The 21,283-nt window shown below is 47.7% G+C and overlaps 1 protein-coding gene across 1 annotated transcript in view; it reads left to right on the forward strand.

Moving 5' to 3' along the window:
* LOC130339929 (glucose-6-phosphate 3-dehydrogenase-like) overlaps positions 1 to 20,988 on the forward strand; it is a 75,007-nt gene extending 54,019 nt beyond the window's left edge. Inside the window, exons 9-11 of the mRNA XM_056554115.1 lie at positions 3,957 to 4,087; positions 17,301 to 17,355; positions 20,806 to 20,988. Coding sequence (XP_056410090.1) covers positions 3,957 to 4,087; positions 17,301 to 17,355; positions 20,806 to 20,988 — 369 coding nt within the window. The remainder of the gene's footprint in view (positions 1 to 3,956; positions 4,088 to 17,300; positions 17,356 to 20,805) is intronic.
* Positions 20,989 to 21,283: the final 295 nt, after the last annotated feature.

A 21,283-nucleotide genomic window follows, 5' to 3' on the forward strand; every position in this document is an offset into this window, starting at 1 on the left:
TGTACAATGTGCGCGGTGCGGAGGAGCGGTGTGTGTACAATGTGCGCGGTGCGGAGGAGCGGTGTGTGTACAATGTGCGCGGTGCGGAGGAGCGGTGTGTGTACAATGTGTGTGGTGCGGAGCTGTGTGTGTACAATGTGCGCGGTGCGGAGGAGCGGTGTGTGTACAATGTGCGCGGTGCGGAGAAGCGGTGTGTGTACAATGTGCGCGGTGCAGAGGAGCGGTGTGTGTACAATGTGTGTGGTGCGGAGCTGTGTGTGTACAATGTGTGTGGTGCGGAGCTGTGTGTGTACAATGTGTGTGGTGCGGAGCTGTGTGTGTACAATGTGTGTGGTGCGGAGCTGTGTGTGTACAATGTGTGTGGTGCGGAGCTGTGTGTGTACAATGTGTGTGGTGCGGAGCTGTGTGTGTACAATGTGCGTGGTGCGGAGGAGCGGTGTGTGTACAATGTGCGCGGTGCGGAGGAGCGGTGTGTGTGTACAATGTGCGCGGTGCGGAGGAGCGGTGTGTGTACAATGTGTGTGGTGCGGAGGAGCGGTGTGTGTACAATGTGCGCGGTGCGGAGGAGCGGTGTGTACAATGTGTGTGGTGCGGAGCTGTGTGTGTACAATGTGTGCGGTGCGGAGCTGTGTGTGTACAATGTGCGCGGTGCGGAGCTGTGTGTGTACAATGTGCGCGGTGCGGAAGAGCGGTGTGTGTACAATGTGCGCGGTGCGGAGGAGCGGTGTGTGTACAATGTGTGCGGTGCGGAGCTGTGTGTGTACAATGTGTGTGGTGCGGAGGAGCGGTGTGTGTACAATGTGCGTGGTGCGGAGGAGCGGTGTGTGTACAATGTGCGTGGTGCGGAGGAGCTGTGTGTGTACAATGTGCGTGGTGCGGAGGAGCTGTGTGTGTACAATGTGTGTGGTGCGGAGGAGCTGTGTGTGTACAATGTGTGTGGTGCGGAGGAGCTGTGTGTGTACAATGTGTGTGGTGCGGAGGAGCGGTGTGTGTACAATGTGTGTGGTGCGGAGGAGCGGTGTGTGTACAATGTGTGTGGTGCGGAGGAGCGGTGTGTGTACAATGTGTGTGGTGCGGAGCGGTGTGTGTACAATGTGCGTGGTGCGGAGGAGCTGTGTGTGTACAATGTGCGTGGTGCGGAGGAGCTGTGTGTGTACAATGTGCGTGGTGCGGAGGAGCTGTGTGTGTACAATGTGTGTGGTGCGGAGGAGCTGTGTGTGTACAATGTGTGTGGTGCGGAGGAGCTGTGTGTGTACAATGTGTGTGGTGCGGAGCTGTGTGTGTACAATGTGTGTGGTGCGGAGCTGTGTGTGTACAATGTGCGTGGTGCGGAGGAGCGGTGTGTGTACAATGTGCGTGGTGCGGAGGAGCGGTGTGTGTACAATGTGCGTGGTGCGGAGGAGCGGTGTGTGTACAATGTGCGTGGTGCGGAGGAGCGGTGTGTGTACAATGTGCGCGGTGCGGAGGAGCGGTGTGTGTACAATGTGCGCGGTGCGGAGGAGCGGTGTGTGTACAATGTGCGCGGTGCGGAGGAGCGGTGTGTGTACAATGTGCGCGGTGCGGAGGAGCGGTGTGTGTACAATGTGCGCGGTGCGGAGGAGCGGTGTGTGTACAATGTGCGCGGTGCGGAGGAGCGGTGTGTGTACAATGTGCGCGGTGCGGAGCTGTGTGTGTACAATGTGCGTGGTGCGGAGGAGCGGTGTGTGTACAATGTGTGTGGTGCGGAGGAGCGGTGTGTGTACAATGTGTGCGGTGCGGAGGAGCGGTGTGTGTACAATGTGTGCGGTGCGGAGGAGCGGTGTGTGTACAATGTGTGCGGTGCGGAGGAGCGGTGTGTGTACAATGTGTGCGGTGCGGAGGAGCGGTGTGTGTACAATGTGTGCGGTGCGGAGGAGCTGTGTGTGTACAATGTGTGCGGTGCGGAGGAGCTGTGTGTGTACAATGTGTGTGGTGCGGAGCTGTGTGTGTACAATGTGTGTGGTGCGGAGCTGTGTGTGTACAATGTGCGTGGTGCGGAGGAGCGGTGTGTGTACAATGTGCGTGGTGCGGAGGAGCGGTGTGTGTACAATGTGCGTGGTGCGGAGGAGCGGTGTGTGTACAATGTGCGCGGTGCGGAGGAGCGGTGTGTGTACAATGTGCGCGGTGCGGAGGAGCGGTGTGTGTACAATGTGCGCGGTGCGGAGGAGCGGTGTGTGTACAATGTGCGCGGTGCGGAGGAGCGGTGTGTGTACAATGTGCGCGGTGCGGAGGAGCGGTGTGTGTACAATGTGCGCGGTGCGGAGGAGCGGTGTGTGTACAATGTGTGCGGTGCGGAGGAGCGGTGTGTGTACAATGTGTGCGGTGCGGAGGAGCGGTGTGTGTACAATGTGCGCGGTGCGGAGGAGCGGTGTGTGTACAATGTGTGCGGTGCGGAGGAGCGGTGTGTGTACAATGTGTGCGGTGCGGAGGAGCGGTGTGTGTACAATGTGCGCGGTGCGGAGGAGTGGTGTGTGTACAATGTGCGCGGTGCGGAGGAGCGGTGTGTGTACAATGTGCGCGGTGCGGAGGAGCGGTGTGTGTACAATGTGTGCGGTGCGGAGGAGCGGTGTGTGTACAATGTGTGCGGTGCGGAGGAGCGGTGTGTGTACAATGTGCGCGGTGCGGAGGAGCGGTGTGTGTACAATGTGCGCGGTGCGGAGGAGCGGTGTGTGTACAATGTGTGCGGTGCGGAGCTGTGTGTGTACAATGTGTGTGGTGCGGAGCTGTGTGTGTACAATGTGTGTGGTGCGGAGCTGTGGTGTGTGTACAATGTGCGCGGTGCGGAGGAGCTGTGTGTGTACAATGTGCGCGGTGCGGAGGAGCTGTGTGTGTACAATGTGCGCGGTGCGGAGGAGCGGTGTGTGTACAATGAATGAACAGCAATGCCCTCACTTCTCCAGCTCGGTCTTCTGATTGGTCACTGATCAAACCTTCTCACATGTCCCTGTAACTTGCCAAAAGTTTTTCTAGGGGTCAGTGACACTCAGCTTTCTAAGGGGCATTGATTATTGTTTTTTTTCCTGTATCGGGGGCAGTAAATTGGTTTGTGAGTTATAGAGCAGGAGGAGCAGATGATATATAGATTTGGGGGAATATGTATATATATATATATGTACACACATTGTTTCTCTTCTTTCCTGTTTTATTTCTTTCTTATTTCCGGTTTCTCTTATTTCCGGTTTCTCTTATTTCCTGTTTTTCTTATTTCCGGTTTCTCTTATTTCCGGTTTCTCTTATTTCTTTTTTATTTCCGGTTTCTCTTATTTCTTTTTTTTTATTTCCGGTTTCTCTTATTTCCGGTTTCTCTTATTTCCGTATTTTCTTATTTCCTGTTTTTCTTATTTCCGGTTTCTCTTATTTCCGGTTTCTCTTATTTCCGGTTTCTCTTATTTCCGGTTTCTCTTATTTCCGGTTTCTCTTATTTCCGGTTTCTCTTATTTCCTGTTTCTCTTATTTCCGGTTTCTCTTATTTCCGGTTTCTCTTATTTCCGGTTTCTCTTATTTCCGGTTTCTCTTATTTCCAGTTTTTCTTATTTCCTGTTTTTCTTATTTCCGGTTTCTCTTATTTCCGGTTTCTCTTATTTCCCGTTTCTCTTATTTCCCGTTTCTCTTATTTCCCGTTTCTCTTATTTCCGGTTTCTCTTATTTCTTTTTTTATTTCCGGTTTCTCTTATTTCCGGTTTCTCTTATTTCCGGTTTCTCTTATTTCCGGTTTCTCTTATTTCCGGTTTCTCTTATTTTTGGTTTCTCTTATTTCCAGTTTCTCTTATTTCCTGTTTTTCTTATTTCCGGTTTCTCTTATTTCCGGTTTCTCTTATTTTTGGTTTCTCTTATTTCCAGTTTCTCTTATTTCCTGTTTTTCTTATTTCCTGTTTTTCTTATTTCCGGTTTCTCTTATTTCCTGTTTTTCTCTTTTCTCGTGTCATTTTTGTGTAAAGGTTGGATTCTGGCATTTTGCTCACTCATTTGTGCGAGGCAACTGGAGAAACGAAGAAGAGAGCACGTTTTCTCTGCTGGCAAAGTCCTGCCATGACATTGACCTGATCTGTTACTGGATGGGCGATCGCAGGTCAGAGCTTTGTATTATGTCTTTTATCTAATAAACTGATTTATTTCTGGGACCATTTGTGACCTGTCCTTTGGGGCCTGACCAGTGGTGACCTGTCCTTTGGGGTCTGACCAGTGGTGACCTGTCCTTTGGGGTCTGACCAGTGGTGACCTGTCCTTTGGGGTCTGACCAGTGGTGACCTGTCCTTTGGGGCCTGACCAGTGGTGACCTGTCCTTTGGGGGCCTGACCAGTGGTGACCTGTCCTTTGGGGTCTGACCAGTGTTGACCTGTCCTTTGGGCCTGACCAGTGGTGACCTGTCCTTTGGGGCCTGACCAGTGGTGACCTGTCCTTTGGGGTCTGACCAGTGGTGACCTGTCCTTTGGGGTCTGACCAGTGGTGACCTGTCCTTTGGGGCCTGACCAGTGGTGACCTGTCCTTTGGGGCCTGACCAGTGGTGACCTGTCCTTTGGGGCCTGACCAGTGGTGACCTGTCCTTTGGGGCCTGACCAGTGGTGACCTGTCCTTTGGGGCCTGACCAGTGGTGACCTGTCCTTTGGGGCCTGACCAGTGGTGACCTGTCCTTTGGGGCCTGACCAGTGGTGACCTGTCCTTTGGGGCCTGACCAGTGGTGACCTGTCCTTTGGGGCCTGACCAGTGGTGACCTGTCCTTTGGGGCCTGACCAGTGGTGACCTGTCCTTTGGGGCCTGACCAGTGGTGACCTGTCCTTTGGGGCCTGACCAGTGGTGACCTGTCCTTTGGGGTCTGACCAGTGGTGACCTGTCCTTTGGGGTCTGACCAGTGGTGACCTGTCCTTTGGGGTCTGACCAGTGGTGACCTGTCCTTTGGGGTCTGACCAGTGGTGACCTGTCCTTTGGGGTCTGACCAGTGGTGACCTGTCCTTTGGGGCCTGACCAGTGGTGACCTGTCCTTTGGGGCCTGACCAGTGGTGACCTGTCCTTTGGGGCCTGACCAGTGGTGACCTGTCCTTTGGGGTCTGACCAGTGGTGACCTGTCCTTTGGGGTCTGACCAGTGGTGACCTGTCCTTTGGGGCCTGACCAGTGGTGACCTGTCCTTTGGGGCCTGACCAGTGGTGACCTGTCCTTTGGGGCCTGACCAGTGGTGACCTGTCCTTTGGGGCCTGACCAGTGGTGACCTGTCCTTTGGGGCCTGACCAGTGGTGACCTGTCCTTTGGGGCCTGACCAGTGGTGACCTGTCCTTTGGGGTCTGACCAGTGGTGACCTGTCCTTTGGGGCCTGACCAGTGGTGACCTGTCCTTTGGGGCCTGACCAGTGGTGACCTGTCCTTTGGGGCCTGACCAGTGGTGACCTGTCCTTTGGGGCCTGACCAGTGGTGACCTGTCCTTTGGGGCCTGACCAGTGGTGACCTGTCCTTTTGGGCCTGACCAGTGGTGACCTGTCCTTTGGGGCCTGACCAGTGGTGACCTGTCCTTTGGGGCCTGACCAGTGGTGACCTGTCCTTTGGGGCCTGACCAGTGGTGACCTGTCCTTTGGGGCCTGACCAGTGGTGACCTGTCCTTTGGGGCCTGACCAGTGGTGACCTGTCCTTTGGGGCCTGACCAGTGGTGACCTGTCCTTTGGGGCCTGACCAGTGGTGACCTGTCCTTTGGGGCCTGACCAGTGGTGACCTGTCCTTTGGGGCCTGACCAGTGGTGACCTGTCCTTTGGGGCCTGACCAGTGGTGACCTGTCCTTTGGGGCCTGACCAGTGGTGACCTGTCCTTTTGGGGCCTGACCGTTGGCATTCCCACAGAGCTGACACATAGGCCGTAGCCTCGTCAGTCAGCTAATCAGCATGGCCGCCGTGGGGTTGAACTCCCACTATCTGACATTTCTTAAGGACTGGCCATCATTGCTCCCGGGACCTCACAGATCCATCGGCCACTCACACTCACTTATCGTCCACTCATGTAGAGAACATAAGGCGGCTGAGTGCGCTCGCTGCAGACTCTTCCTTCCATGGATTTTGTTTTTCTGCGGATTTCCGTGTGGAGTTTGGTGCAGTGTGCGATGGATATTAACCTGTGATTGTACAGGTGATACTCGAAAAATTAGAATATTGTGCAAATGTTCATTTATTTCTGTAATGTAACCTAAAAGGTGAAACTAATAGATGAGACTCATTACATGTAAATGGAGATAGTACAAGCCGCGATTTGTGGTAATTGTGATGATGACATTACAGCTCATGAAAAGCCCAAATCCACAATAGTGTGAAAAGCCATAACCCCTGCAAAGGTCCCAGTCCAGCAATCCCAATCCTAGGAAAGACTGCTGACCGGACAGAAAACCGCCGTGTTATGGGATGTACCTACAGAAAACCGCCATGTTATGGGATGTACCTACAGAAAACCGCCATGTTATGGGATGTACCTACAGAAAACCGCCATGTTATGGGATGTACCTACAGAAAACCGCTGTGTTATGGGATGTACCTACAGAAAACCGCCGTGTTATGGGATGTACCTACAGAAAACCGCTGTGTTATGGGATGTACCTACAGAAAACCGCCGTGTTATGGGATGTACCTACAGAAAACCGCCATGTTATGGGATGTACCTACAGAAAACCGCCGTGTTATGGGATGTACCTACAGAAAACCGCCATGTTATGGGATGTACCTACAGAGAACCGCCGTGTTATGGGATGTACCTACAGAGAACCGCCGTGTTATGGGATGTACCTACAGAGAACCGCCGTGTTATGGGATGTATCTACAGAGAACCGCCGTGTTATGGGATGTACCTACAGAAAACCGCCATGTTATGGGATGTACCTACAGAAAACCGCCATGTTATGGGATGTACCTACAGAAAACCGCCATGTTATGGGATGTATCTACAGAAAACCGCCGTGTTATGGGATGTATCTACAGAAAACCGCCATGTTATGGGATGTACCTACAGAAAACCGCCATGTTATGGGATGTACCTACAGAAAACCGCCATGTTATGGGATGTACCTACAGAAAACCGCCATGTTATGGGATGTACCTACAGAAAACCGCCATGTTATGGGATGTACCTACAGAAAACCGCCATGTTATGGGATGTACCTACAGAAAACCGCCATGTTATGTGATGTATCTACAGAGAACCGCCATGTTATGGGATGTACCTACAGAGAACCGCCATGTTATGGGATGTACCTACAGAAAACCGCCATGTTATGGGATGTACCTACAGAAAACCGCCGTGTTATGGGATGTACCTACAGAAAACCGCCGTGTTATGGGATGTACCTACAGAAAACCGCCATGTTATGGGATGTACCTACAGAAAACCGCCGTGTTATGGGATGTACCTACAGAAAACCGCCGTGTTATGGGATGTACCTACAGAGAACCGCCGTGTTATGGGATGTATCTACAGAAAACCGCCGTGTTATGGGATGTACCTACAGAGAACCGCCGTGTTATGGGATGTATCTACAGAAAACCGCCGTGTTATGGGATGTACCTACAGAAAACCGCCATGTTATGTGATGTATCTACAGAGAACTGCCATGTTATGGGATGTACCTACAGAGAACCGCCATGTTATGGGATGTACCTACAGAGAACCGCCGTGTTATGGGATGTACCTACAGAAAACCGCCGTGTTATGGGATGTACCTACAGAGAACCGCCGTGTTATGGGATGTACCTACAGAAAACCGCCGTGTTATGGGATGTACCTACAGAGAACCGCCGTGTTATGGGATGTACCTACAGAGAACCGCCGTGTTATGGGATGTACCTACATTTATTTGTTTTCCGTTTCTATTTCTCACTGCGCAGTTATAATATGGCGCTTGCTTCTTGTAACACACAAATCCTAACCTGCCATTGGCCTTGAAGGTGCAGAAGCCTGAATGTTCTGCAGACAATAACGTTCTTGACCAATGAGCTGACGGCATCACCACCTATCACTCATGATGTAACTACTTACCTGCTTTGATAAAGCTGCTGGATGCTTTAGTGCGGGGATTCTCTCTGTGGGGATCGCCCATACATCCATCTATGTAATGAACCTATTACCTTGACTGAGTCTTCCTGACACTATAAGGAGGGAAAGACCCGAAACGTCATTGCAGACGAAGCAGGATGTTCCCAAAGTGCGGTATGAAACCTCATTAATAGAAAATGATGTGGAAGGGAAAAGTGTAAAAGAAAAAAGGTGCACAAGGGATGAGGAAGCCGAGCGAAACACGTTGGAGTGTGGGGGGGAGGGGACACCGGAGTAGGCTACACTATTGCCTGTGGTTGGTGTCACTTTTTACTGTATTTTATCGCTTACCTGTAAATAATTCCAGGCATTGTGGCGCGTTGTGGCTTCTATTGCATTCGCACTTGCATCTTATATTATTGTTACCTGCACATTTGCATTTTCTATGGGATTTTTCTGCGCACTGTGAGATTTAGCGCTGCCGGCACCGTTATTATTTACTATAGAAGATACTTTGTGTTTCCTGCAGGAATTGGCTTTACTTCAACATTGTCAAATCTATCTACGTGGTGTTCATCCACTGCATGTTATTACTGTGTCCGTATATATGTTATTACCGGGTGCGTATATGTTATTACCGTGTGCGTATATGTTATTACTGTGTCCGTATATGTTATTACCGTGTGTATATGTTATTACCGTGTGCGTATATGTTATTACCGTGTCCGTATATGTTATTACCGTGTCCGTATATATGTTATTACCGTGTGCGTATATGTTATTACCGTGTGCGTATATGTTATTACCGTGTGCGTATATGTTATTACCGTGTGCGTATATGTTATTACCGTGTGCGTATATGTTATTACTGTGTCCGTATATGTTATTACCGTGTGCGTATATGTTATTACCGTGTGCGTATATGTTATTACCGTGTGCGTATATGTTATTACTGTGTCCGTATATGTTATTACCGTGTGCGTATATGTTATTACCGTGTGCGTATATGTTATTACCGTGTGCGTATATGTTATTACAGTGTCCGTATATGTTATTACCGTGTGCGTATATGTTATTACCGTGTGCGTATATGTTATTACCGTGTGCGTATATGTTATTACCGTGTCCGTATATGTTATTACCGTGTGCGTATATGTTATTACCGTGTGCGTATATGTTATTACCGTGTGCGTATATATGTTATTACCGTGTGCGTATATGTTATTACCGTGTCCGTGTATGTTATTACCGTGTGCGTATATGTTATTACCGTGTGCGTATATGTTATTACCGTGTGCGTATATGTTATTACCGTGTGCGTATATGTTATTACCGTGTCCGTGTATGTTATTACCGTGTGCGTATATGTTATTACCGTGTCCGTATATGTTATTACCGTGTGTATATGTTGTTACCGTGTGCGTATATGTTATTACCGTGTCCGTATATATGTTATTACCGTGTGCGTATATGTTATTACCGTGTGCGTATATGTTATTACCGTGTCCGTATATGTTATTACCGTGTGTATATGTTGTTACCGTGTGCGTATATGTTATTACCGTGTCCGTATATATGTTATTACCGTGTGCGTATATGTTATTACCGTGTCCGTATATATGTTATTACTGTGTCCGTATATGTTATTACTGTGTCCGTATATATGTTATTACCGTGTGCGTATATGTTATTACCGTGTGCGTATATGTTATTACCGTGTGCGTATATGTTATTACAGTGTCCGTATATGTTATTACCGTGTGCGTATATGTTATTACCGTGTGCGTATATGTTATTACCGTGTGCGTATATGTTATTACCGTGTCCGTATATGTTATTACCGTGTGCGTATATGTTATTACCGTGTGCGTATATGTTATTACCGTGTGCGTATATGTTATTACTGTGTCCGTATATATGTTATTACCGTGTGCGTATATGTTATTACCGTGTGCGTATATGTTATTACCGTGTGCGTATATGTTATTACAGTGTCCGTGTATGTTATTACCGTGTGCGTGTATGTTATTACCGTGTCCGTATATGTTATTACCGTGTGTATATGTTATTACCGTGTGCGTATATGTTATTACCGTGTGCGTATATGTTGTTACCGTGTGCGTATATGTTATTACCGTGTCCGTGTATGTTATTACCGTGTGCGTATATGTTATTACCGTGTCCGTATATGTTATTACCGTGTCCGTATATGTTGTTACCGTGTGCGTATATGTTATTACCGTGTGCGTATATGTTATTACCGTGTGCGTATATGTTATTACCGTGTGCGTATATGTTATTACCGTGTCCGTATATGTTATTACCGTGTCCGTATGTTATTACCGTGTGTATATATGTTATTACCGTGTCCGTATATATGTTATTACCGTGTGCGTATATGTTATTACCGTGTTCGTATATGTTATTACCGTGTGCGTATATGTTATTACCGTGTCCGTATATGTTATTACCGTGTGCGTATATGTTATTACCGTGTCCGTATATGTTATTACCGTGTGCGTATATGTTATTACCGTGTCCGTATATGTTATTACCGTGTGCGTATATGTTATTACCGTGTGCGTATATGTTATTACCGTGTGCGTATATGTTATTACCGTGTCCGTATATGTTATTACCGTGTGCGTATATGTTATTACCGTGTCCGTATATGTTATTACCGTGTCCGTATATGTTATTACCGTGTCCGTATATGTTATTACCGTGTGCGTATATGTTATTACCGTGTCCGTATATGTTATTACCGTGTCCGTATATATGTTATTACCGTGTCCGTATATGTTATTACCGTGTGCGTATATGTTATTACCGTGTCCGTATATGTTATTACCGTGTGTATATATATATATGTTATTACCGTGTCCGTATATGTTATTACCGTGTGCGTATATGTTATTACCGTGTCCGTATATGTTATTACCGTGTGTATATATATATATATATGTTATTACCGTGTCCGTATATGTTATTACCGTGTGCGTATATGTTGTTACCGTGTCCGTATATGTTATTACCGTGTCCGTATATGTTATTACCGTGTGCGTATATGTTATTACCGTGTCCGTATATGTTATTACCGTGTGCGTATATGTTATTACCGTGTGCGTATATGTTATTACCGTGTCCGTATATGTTATTACCGTGTCCGTATATGTTATTACCGTGTCCGTATGTTATTACCGTGTGCGTATATGTTATTACCGTGTGCGTATATGTTATTACCGTGTGCGTATATGTTATTACCGTGTCCGTATATGTTATTACCGTGTCCGTATATGTTATTACCGTGTCCGTATATGTTATTACCGTGTCCGTATATGTTATTACCGTGTGCGTATATGTTATTACCGTGTCCGTATATGTTATTACCGTGTGTATATATATATATGTTATTACCGTGTCCGTATATGTTATTACCGTGTGCGTATATGTTGTTACCGTGTGCGTATATGTTATTACCGGGTGCGTATATGTTATTACCGGGTGCGTTTATGTTATTACCGTGTCCGTATATGTTATTACCGTGTGCGTATATGTTATTACCGTGTGCGTATATGTTATTACCGTGTGCGTATATGTTATTACCGTGTGCGTATATGTTATTACCGTGTGCGTATATGTTATTACCGTGTGCGTATATGTTATTACCGTGTCCGTATATGTTATTACCGTGTATATATATGTTATTACCGTGTGCGTGTATGTTATTACCGTGTGCGTGTATGTTATTACCGTGTCCGTGTATGTTATTACCGTGTCCGTGTATGTTATTACCGTGTGCGTATATGTTATTACCGTGTGCGTATATGTTATTACCGTGTGCGTATATGTTATTACCGTGTGCGTATATGTTATTACCGTGTGCGTATATGTTATTACCGTGTGCGTATATGTTATTACCGTGTGCGTATATGTTATTACCGTGTCCGTATATGTTATTACCGTGTCCGTATATGTTATTACCGTGTGTGTGTATGTTATTACCGTGTGCGTATATGTTATTACCGTGTGCGTATATGTTATTACCGTGTCCGTATATGTTATTACCGTGTGCGTATATGTTATTACCGTGTGTGTGTATGTTATTACCGTGTGCGTGTATGTTATTACCGTGTGCGTATATGTTATTACCGTGTCCGTATATGTTATTACCGTGTGCGTATATGTTATTACCGTGTGCGTATATGTTATTACCGTGTCCGTATATGTTATTACCGTGTCCGTATATGTTATTACCGTGTGCGTATATGTTATTACCGTGTGCGTATATGTTATTACCGGGTATATATATGTTATTACCGGGTGCGTATATGTTATTACCGTGTGCGTATATGTTACCGTGTGCGCGTATGTTATTACCGTGTGCGCGTATGTTATTACCGTGTGCGCGTATGTTATTACCGTGTGCGCGTATGTTATTACCGTGTGCGCGTATGTTATTACCGTGTGCGCGTATGTTATTACCGTGTGCGCGTATGTTATTACCGTGTGCGCGTATGTTATTACCGTGTGCGCGTATGTTATTACCGTGTGCGCGTATGTTATTACCGTGTGCGCATATGTTATTACCGTGTGCGCATATGTTATTACCGTGTGCGCATATGTTATTACCGTGTGCGCATATGTTATTACCGTGTGCGCATATGTTATTACCGTGTGCGCATATGTTATTACCGTGTGCGCATATGTTATTACCGTGTGCGCATATGTTATTACCGTGTGCGCATATGTTATTACCGTGTGCGCATATGTTATTACCGTGTGCGCATATGTTATTACCGTGTGCGCATATGTTATTACCGTGTGCGCATATGTTATTACCGTGTGCGTATATGTTATTACCGTGTGCGTATATGTTATTACCGTGTGCGTATATGTTATTACCGTGTGCGTATATGTTATTACCGTGTCCGTATATGTTATTACCGTGTGCGTATATGTTATTACCGTGTGTGTATATATATATATATATGTGTTATTACCGTGTCCGTATATGTTGTTACCGTGTGCGTATATGTTGTTACCGTGTGCGTATATGTTGTTACCGGGTGCGTATATGTTATTACCGTGTGCGTATATGTTATTACCGTGTGCGTATATGTTATTACCGTGTGCGTGTATGTTATTACCGTGTGCGTGTATGTTATTACCGTGTGCGTGTATGTTATTACCGTGTGCGTGTATGTTATTACCGTGTGCGTATATGTTATTACCGTGTCCGTATATGTTATTACCGTGTCCGTATATGTTATTACCGTGTGCGTATATGTTATTACCGTGTGCGTATATGTTATTACCGTGTGCGTATATGTTATTACCGTGTGCGCATATGTTATTACCGTGTGCGCATATGTTATTACCGTGTGCGCATATGTTATTACCGTGTGCGCATATGTTATTACCGTGTGCGCATATGTTATTACCGTGTGCGCATATGTTATTTCCGTGTCCGTATATGTTATTACCGTGTGCGTATATGTTATTACAGTGTCCGTATATGTTATTACCATGTCTCTGTGCATATATGTTTTTTAGGGGTGGGATATTTTTTGTTGTTATTGCAGTAATTCTTGATACATCATTTGTGTTTACTTTATTACACATATAAGGAAAGGTTTATGTAGGTTGATAAAGAAAAACACAACTGGTCTGTGCTGGAGAGAGACACTGCAGGATGGAAGAATGGAGAGAGAGACACTGCAGGATGGAAGAATGGAGAGAGAGACACTGCAGGATGGAAGAATGGAGAGAGAGACACTGCAGGATGGAAGAATGGAGAGAGAGACACTGCAGGATGGAAGAATGGAGAGAGAGACACTGCAGGATGGAAGAATGGAGAGAGAGACACTGCAGGATGGAAGAATGGAGAGAGACACTGCAGGATGGAAGAATGGAGAGAGAGACACTGCAGGATGGAAGAATGGAGAGAGAGACACTGCAGGATGGAAGAATGGAGAGAGACACTGCAGGATGGAGGAATGGAGAGAGAGACACTGCAGGATGGAAGAATGGAGAGAGAGACACTGCAGGATGGAAGAATGGAGAGAGAGACACTGCAGGATGGAAGAATGGAGAGAGAGACACTGCAGGATGGAAGAATGGAGAGAGAGACACTGCAGGATGGAAGAATGGAGAGAGAGACACTGCAGGATGGAAGAATGGAGAGAGAGACACTGCAGGATGGAAGAATGGAGAGAGAGAGACGCTGCAGGATGGAAGAATGGAGAGAGAGACGCTGCAGGATGGAAGAATGGAGAGAGAGAGACGCTGCAGGATGGAAGAATGGAGAGATACACTGCAGGATGGAAGAATGGAGAGCTACACTGCAGGATGGAAGAATGGAGAGATACACTGCAGGATGGAAGAATGGAGAGAGACGCTGCAGGATGGAAGAATGGAGAGAGACGCTGCAGGATGGAAGAATGGAGAGAGACGCTGCAGGATGGAAGAATGGAGAGAGACGCTGCAGGATGGAAGAATGGAGAGAGACGCTGCAGGATGGAAGAATGGAGAGAGACGCTGCAGGATGGAAGAATGGAGAGAGACGCTGCAGGATGGAAGAATGGAGAGATACGCTGCAGGATGGAAGAATGGAGAGATACGCTGCAGGATGGTAGAATGGAGAGATACGCTGCAGGATGGAAGAATGGAGAGAGACGCTGCAGGATGGAAGAATGGAGAGAGACGCTGCAGGATGGAAGAATGGAGAGAGACGCTGCAGGATGGAAGAATGGAGAGAGACGCTGCAGGATGGAAGAATGGAGAGAGAGACGCTGCAGGATGGAAGAATGGAGAGAGAGACGCTGCAGGATGGAAGAATGGAGAGAGAGACGCTGCAGGATGGAAGAATGGAGAGAGAGAGAGACGCTGCAGGATGGAAGAATGGAGAGAGAGAGACGCTGCAGGATGGAAGAATGGAGAGAGAGAGAGACGCTGCAGGATGGAAGAATGGAGAGAGAGAGAGACGCTGCAGGATGGAAGAATGGAGAGAGAGAGAGACGCTGCAGGATGGAAGAATGGAGAGAGAGAGAGACGCTGCAGGATGGAAGAATGGAGAGAGAGAGAGATGCTGCAGGATGGAAGAATGGAGAGAGAGAGAGACGCTGCAGGATGGAAGAATGGAGAGAGAGAGAGACGCTGCAGGATGCTTGAAGTCCAGTGTGACGTGTCCACCATCTGTTCATTTGGGGGCCCCGGCATCTGCTGGTGTTGGTCACTGCGCTTTATTAAGTTCAGGGTCAACGCGTCCGTCTACCAGGAGATTTTGGAGCACTTCATGTTCCTTCCGCAGAAGAGCTTTATGAAGATGCTGCCTTCATTTTCCAGAAAGACTTGGCACCGGCCCACACTGCCAAAAGCACCAAAACCTGGTTCAGTGACCGTGGGATGATCAGAACCGCGGAGAATCTATAGGACATCGCCAGGAGATGGGACCGAACAATGCAGAAGCCACTAATGGAGCATCCTGGTCGTCCATAACACCTCAGCAGTGCCGCAGGCTGATCCCTTCCATCCGCAGTGCCGCAGGCTGATCCCTTCCATCCGCAGTGCCGCAGGCTGATCCCTTCCATCCGCAGTGCCGCAGACTGATCCCTTCCATCCGCAGTGCCGCAGGCTGATCCCTTCCATCCGCAGTGCCGCAGGCTGATCCCTTCCATCCGCAGTGCCTCAGACTGATCCCTTCCATCCGCAGTGCCGCAGGCTGATCCCTTCCATCCGCAGTGCCTCAGACTGATCCCTTCCATCCGCAGTGCCGCAGGCTGATCCCTTCCATCCGCAGTGCCGCAGGCTGATCCCTTCCATCCGCAGTGCTGCAGGCTGATCCCTTCCATCCACAGTGCTACAGGCTGATCCCTTCCATCCACAGTGCTACAGGCTGACCCCTTCCATCCACAGTGCATCAGACTGATCCCTTCCATCCGCAGTGCCGCAGGATGATCTCTCCATCCGCAGTGCCGCAGGCTGATCTCTCCATCCACAGTGCTGCAGGCTGATCCCTTCCATCCACAGTGCATCAGACTGATCCCTTCCATCCGCAGTGCCGCAGGCTGATCCCTTCCATCCGCAGTGCCGCAGGCTGATCCCTTCCATCCGCAGTGCCGCAGGCTGATCCCTTCCATCCGCAGTGCCGCAGGCTGATCCCTTCCATCCGCAGTGCCGCAGGCTGATCCCTTCCATCCGCAGTGCCGCAGGCTGATCCCTTCCATCCGCAGTGCCGCAGGCTGATCCCTTCCATCCGCAGTGCCGCAGGCTGATCCCTTCCATCCGCAGTGCCGCAGGCTGATCCCTTCCATCCGCAGTGCCGCAGGCTGATTCCTTCCATCCGCAGTGCCGCAGGCTGATCCCTTCCATCCGCAGTGCCGCAGGCTGATTCCTTCCATCCGCAGTGCCGCAGGCTGATCCCTTCCATCCACTGTGCCGCAGGCTGATCCCTTCCATCCGCAGTGCCGCAGGCTGATCCCTTCCATCCACTGTGCCGCAGGCTGATCTCTCCACTGTGCCGCAGGCTGATCTCTCCATCCACTGTGCCGCAGGTACATATGCTTATACTTTCACAGGTCCCTTATTGTTCTATGTACAGTCCTTGTTTTCTTCATTTCATGTAATATTCTGATTTTCTGAGATTGTGGAATCTGGTTTTCTTGAGCTGTAATGTAACCGTCACAATTATGACAAATCACGGCTTGAACTATTTCGCTTTGCACGTAATGATTCTCATATATTAGTTTCGCCTTTTAAGTTGCTTTACTGAAATAAATGAACTTTTGCACAATATTAACATTTTTTGAGTTTCACCTGTATAAATGGTTTTAATCCTATAAAGTCCAAAGCAGAACAGGTGAACAGTATGTGGAGAATGGGCGCCAAAAATCTGCAGTCGGTCAGTGCCCCTGAATCTCTGAATGAATTCACCCGCTGCACTATATGTCACACGATAACATCTGAGGATTATCTCACTGTACATGAATCCATAAAGTGTCATGGAGGCGGGGCTGAGCTGCACGATGCACGTCCCCCTCCACCCCTCCTCGTTCTGATGATTGATGTACAGGGCTCAGTGCTGCAAGCCAAACAGAAAGGGGTGGGCGAGGGAGCCCCGCCTCTGACACTTCAACTTGGAAGGAAAACATGATTTTATAATTCTACAAACCATCAGCTGGGAGTTGTCATTAGTCTCTTCCCCTTATCAGCTGTCGGCCCATGTCTACAGCCCGAGCATCATATAAAGCCGTCACATTCCCTTATAAACACCTTTTCCCTTACAGATGTGTAAAAGTGTCGTCCTTTGGGACCCTGTCTCACTTTACTAAAGAAAACAAGGTGAGTGTAACGTATTCTAATGTCAGATGAATGTGCAGGCTATGTAGTGTTGGGAGAATTAGGATATATATATATATATATATATATATATATATATATATATATATATATATACACACATATAGGTTAGACCCAGATCTCAGGTCAGTATCTGAGTGTTTGGCTGTTTTAAGGTTGAAGCTGAGTCCATCCTCACAGTCATTTATTATTAACATCAGGTCACATTACAGGAGGAGGGGCAGGAAGACAGCACAGTCTCAGGCAGTACTATCTGTATATACATGATCACAGGAGGCAGTACTATCTGTATACACACGATCACAGGAAGCAGTACTATCTGTCTATACACACGATCACAGGAGGCAGTACTATCTGTCTATACACACGATCACAGGAGGCAGTACTATCTGTATATACACGATCACAGGAGGCAGTACTATCTGTATATACACACGATCACAGGAGGCAGTACTATCTGTCTATACACACGATCACAGGAGGCAGTACTATCTGTCTATACACACGATCACAGGAGGCAGTACTATCTGTATATACACGATCACAGGAGGCAGTACTATCTGTATATACACACGATCACAGGAGGCAGTACTATCTGTCTATACACACGATCACAGGAGGCAGTACTATCTGTATATACACGATCACAGGAGGCAGTACTATCTGTATATACATGATCACAGGAGGCAGTACTATCTGTATATACACGATCACAGGAGGCAGTACTATCTGTATATACATGATCACAGGAGGCAGTACTATCTGTATATACACGATCACAGGAGGCAGTACTATCTGTATATACACGATCATAGGAGGCAGTACTATATGTATATACACACACGATCACAGGAGGCAGTACTATCTGTCTATACACACGATCACAGGAGGCAGTACTATCTGTCTATACACACGATCACAGGAGGCAGTACTATCTGTATATACACGATCACAGGAGGCAGTACTATCTGTATATACATGATCACAGGAGGCAGTACTATCTGTATATACACACGATCACAGGAGGCAGTACTATCTGTCTATACACACGATCACAGGAGGCAGTACTATCTGTCTATACACACGATCACAGGAGGCAGTACTATCTGTCTATACACGATCACAGGAGGCAGTACTATCTGTATATACATGATCACAGGAGGCAGTACTATCTGTCTATACACACGATCACAGGAGGCAGTACTATCTGTATATACACGATCACAGGAGGCAGTACTATCTGTATATACACACGATCACAGGAGGCAGTACTATCTGTCTATACACACGAACACAGGAGGCAGTACTATCTGTATATACACGATCACAGGAGGCAGTACTATCTGTATATACATGATCACAGGAGGCAGTACTATCTGTATATACACGATCACAGGAGGCAGTACTATCTGTATATACATGATCACAGGAGGCAGTACTATCTGTATACACACGATCACAGGAGGCAGTACTATCTGTATATACATGATCACAGGAGGCAGTACTATCTGTATACACACGATCACAGGAAGCAGTACTATCTGTCTATACACACGATCACAGGAGGCAGTACTATCTGTATATACACGATCACAGGAGGCAGTACTATCTGTATATACATGATCACAGGAGGCAGTACTATCTGTATATACACGATCACAGGAGGCAGTACTATCTGTATATACATGATCACAGGAGGCAGTACTATCTGTATACACACGATCACAGGAGGCAGTACTATCTGTATATACATGATCACAGGAGGCAGTACTATCTGTATACACACGATCACAGGAAGCAGTACTATCTGTCTATACACACGATCACAGGAGGCAGTACTATCTGTCTATACACACGATCACAGGAGGCAGTACTATCTGTCTATACACACGATCACAGGAGGCAGTACTATCTGTCTATACACACGATCACAGGAGGCAGTACTATCTGTGTATACACGATCACAGGAGGCAGTACTATCTGTGTATACACGATCACAGGAGGCAGTACTATCTGTATACACACGATCACAGGAGGCAGTACTATCTGTATATACACGATCACAGGAGGCAGTACTATCTGTATATACACGATCACAGGAGGCAGTACTATCTGTATATACACGATCACAGGAGGCAGTACTATCTGTATATACACGATCACAGGAGGCAGTACTAGCTGTATATACACGATCACAGGAGGCAGTACTATCTGTATATACACGATCACAGGAGGCAGTACTATCTGTATATACACGATCACAGGAGGCAGTACTATCTGTATACACACGATCACAGGAGGCAGTACTATCTGTATACACACGATCACAGGAGGCAGTACTATCTGTATACACACGATCACAGGAGGCAGTACTATCTGTATATACACGATCACAGGAGGCAGTACTATCTGTATATACACGATCACAGGAGGCAGTACTATCTGTATACACACGATCACAGGAGGCAGTACTATCTGTATACACACGATCACAGGAGGCAGTACTATCTGTATACACACGATCACAGGAGGCAGTACTATCTGTCTATACACACGATCACAGGAGGCAGTACTATCTGTCTATACACACGATCACAGGAGGCAGTACTATCTGTGTATACACGATCACAGGAGGCAGTACTATCTGTATATACACGATCACAGGAGGCAGTACTATCTGTGTATACACGATCACAGGAGGCAGTACTATCTGTGTATACACGATCACAGAGGCAGTACTATCTGTATACACACGATCACAGGAGGCAGTACTATCTGTATACACACGATCACAGGAGGCAGTACTATCTGTATATACACGATCACAGGAGGCAGTACTATCTGTATATACACGATCACAGGAGGCATGACTAGGGGATCTGCTACTTACTCTGTGACCCCGTACCACCCTGCCACCCCCATCAATAACCACATTACAACCTTATTTGGTGGAAAAGGCCACAGCGGCCACATTTATTAAATAACCAAAATAAAATAAATATATACTTTAACTTTACAATAACACAGAAACAGTCGGGTAAACATTACCCATTAACATTATAACATTTACAAATACCATAGTGCATAACAGTGTAAACAGTTTTCCATTTCCTACCCCAAAGGTAAGGGGACCTGAAGGCAACCTGAGTTATTCCCCGGGCTCCTACTTTGCCCTTGGCCGTAAATCAACGACCCAAGGACACCCCTTCAGAGCCCCCCGTTTTCCACCTCAACCGCTGAGGTGTCACCAGTGACTGGGGCACCGCCCCCAGCCCTACCACACCATTCTGTTCACACCTCACTCCAATTCTCCATCAAGTGCCTCCAGGTCCCCCTCCCCCACTACCTGCCACGACTGCCTTGTGTGACTCCTCACTCACGGCCGACCACCCACAACCCGACTGCTCTCACCACCACCTCCCTAATTTCTAGAACCCACAAATCCATCCCGAGGGGGTTCAGATGGACGCTGTCAGCGTCCATAAAATCCCAGGAAGGAGTCTCCAACTCCCTGTGGCGCACAACCAGGCCCCCGTTCCGCGACATGAAACGACCCACCACCCGACCACGACCACCGCCCACCACGGACGACCGAACGCGCCTCCCTCCACTTGAACCGCGCCACAATGTCCGACCAGACCACCACAATCCCGGGGAAGGACTACCAGATCCTCAGCATGTCCAATTTAATATCCCTCATCAAGGCTCTGGCCGTCCGACCCCCAAGATCATTGCCCCCTAGGTGGACTACCAACACGTTGGGGGGCCTGTCCAGCGCCGCGTACATTTGCAAGAGGGGAAGCAGTCCCGCCCACTGCAAACCCCCCGACCAATCCACCGCACCTGAGCCTGTTCCCTGTCCAGACCCAACTGCCTCCCAGCCGGGCGAACATCAGCGCGCGAGGCCCCA

The sequence above is a fragment of the Hyla sarda genome, unplaced genomic scaffold (genome assembly GCF_029499605.1).
Source record: "Hyla sarda isolate aHylSar1 unplaced genomic scaffold, aHylSar1.hap1 scaffold_560, whole genome shotgun sequence".
Lineage (NCBI taxonomy): Eukaryota > Metazoa > Chordata > Amphibia > Anura > Hylidae > Hyla > Hyla sarda.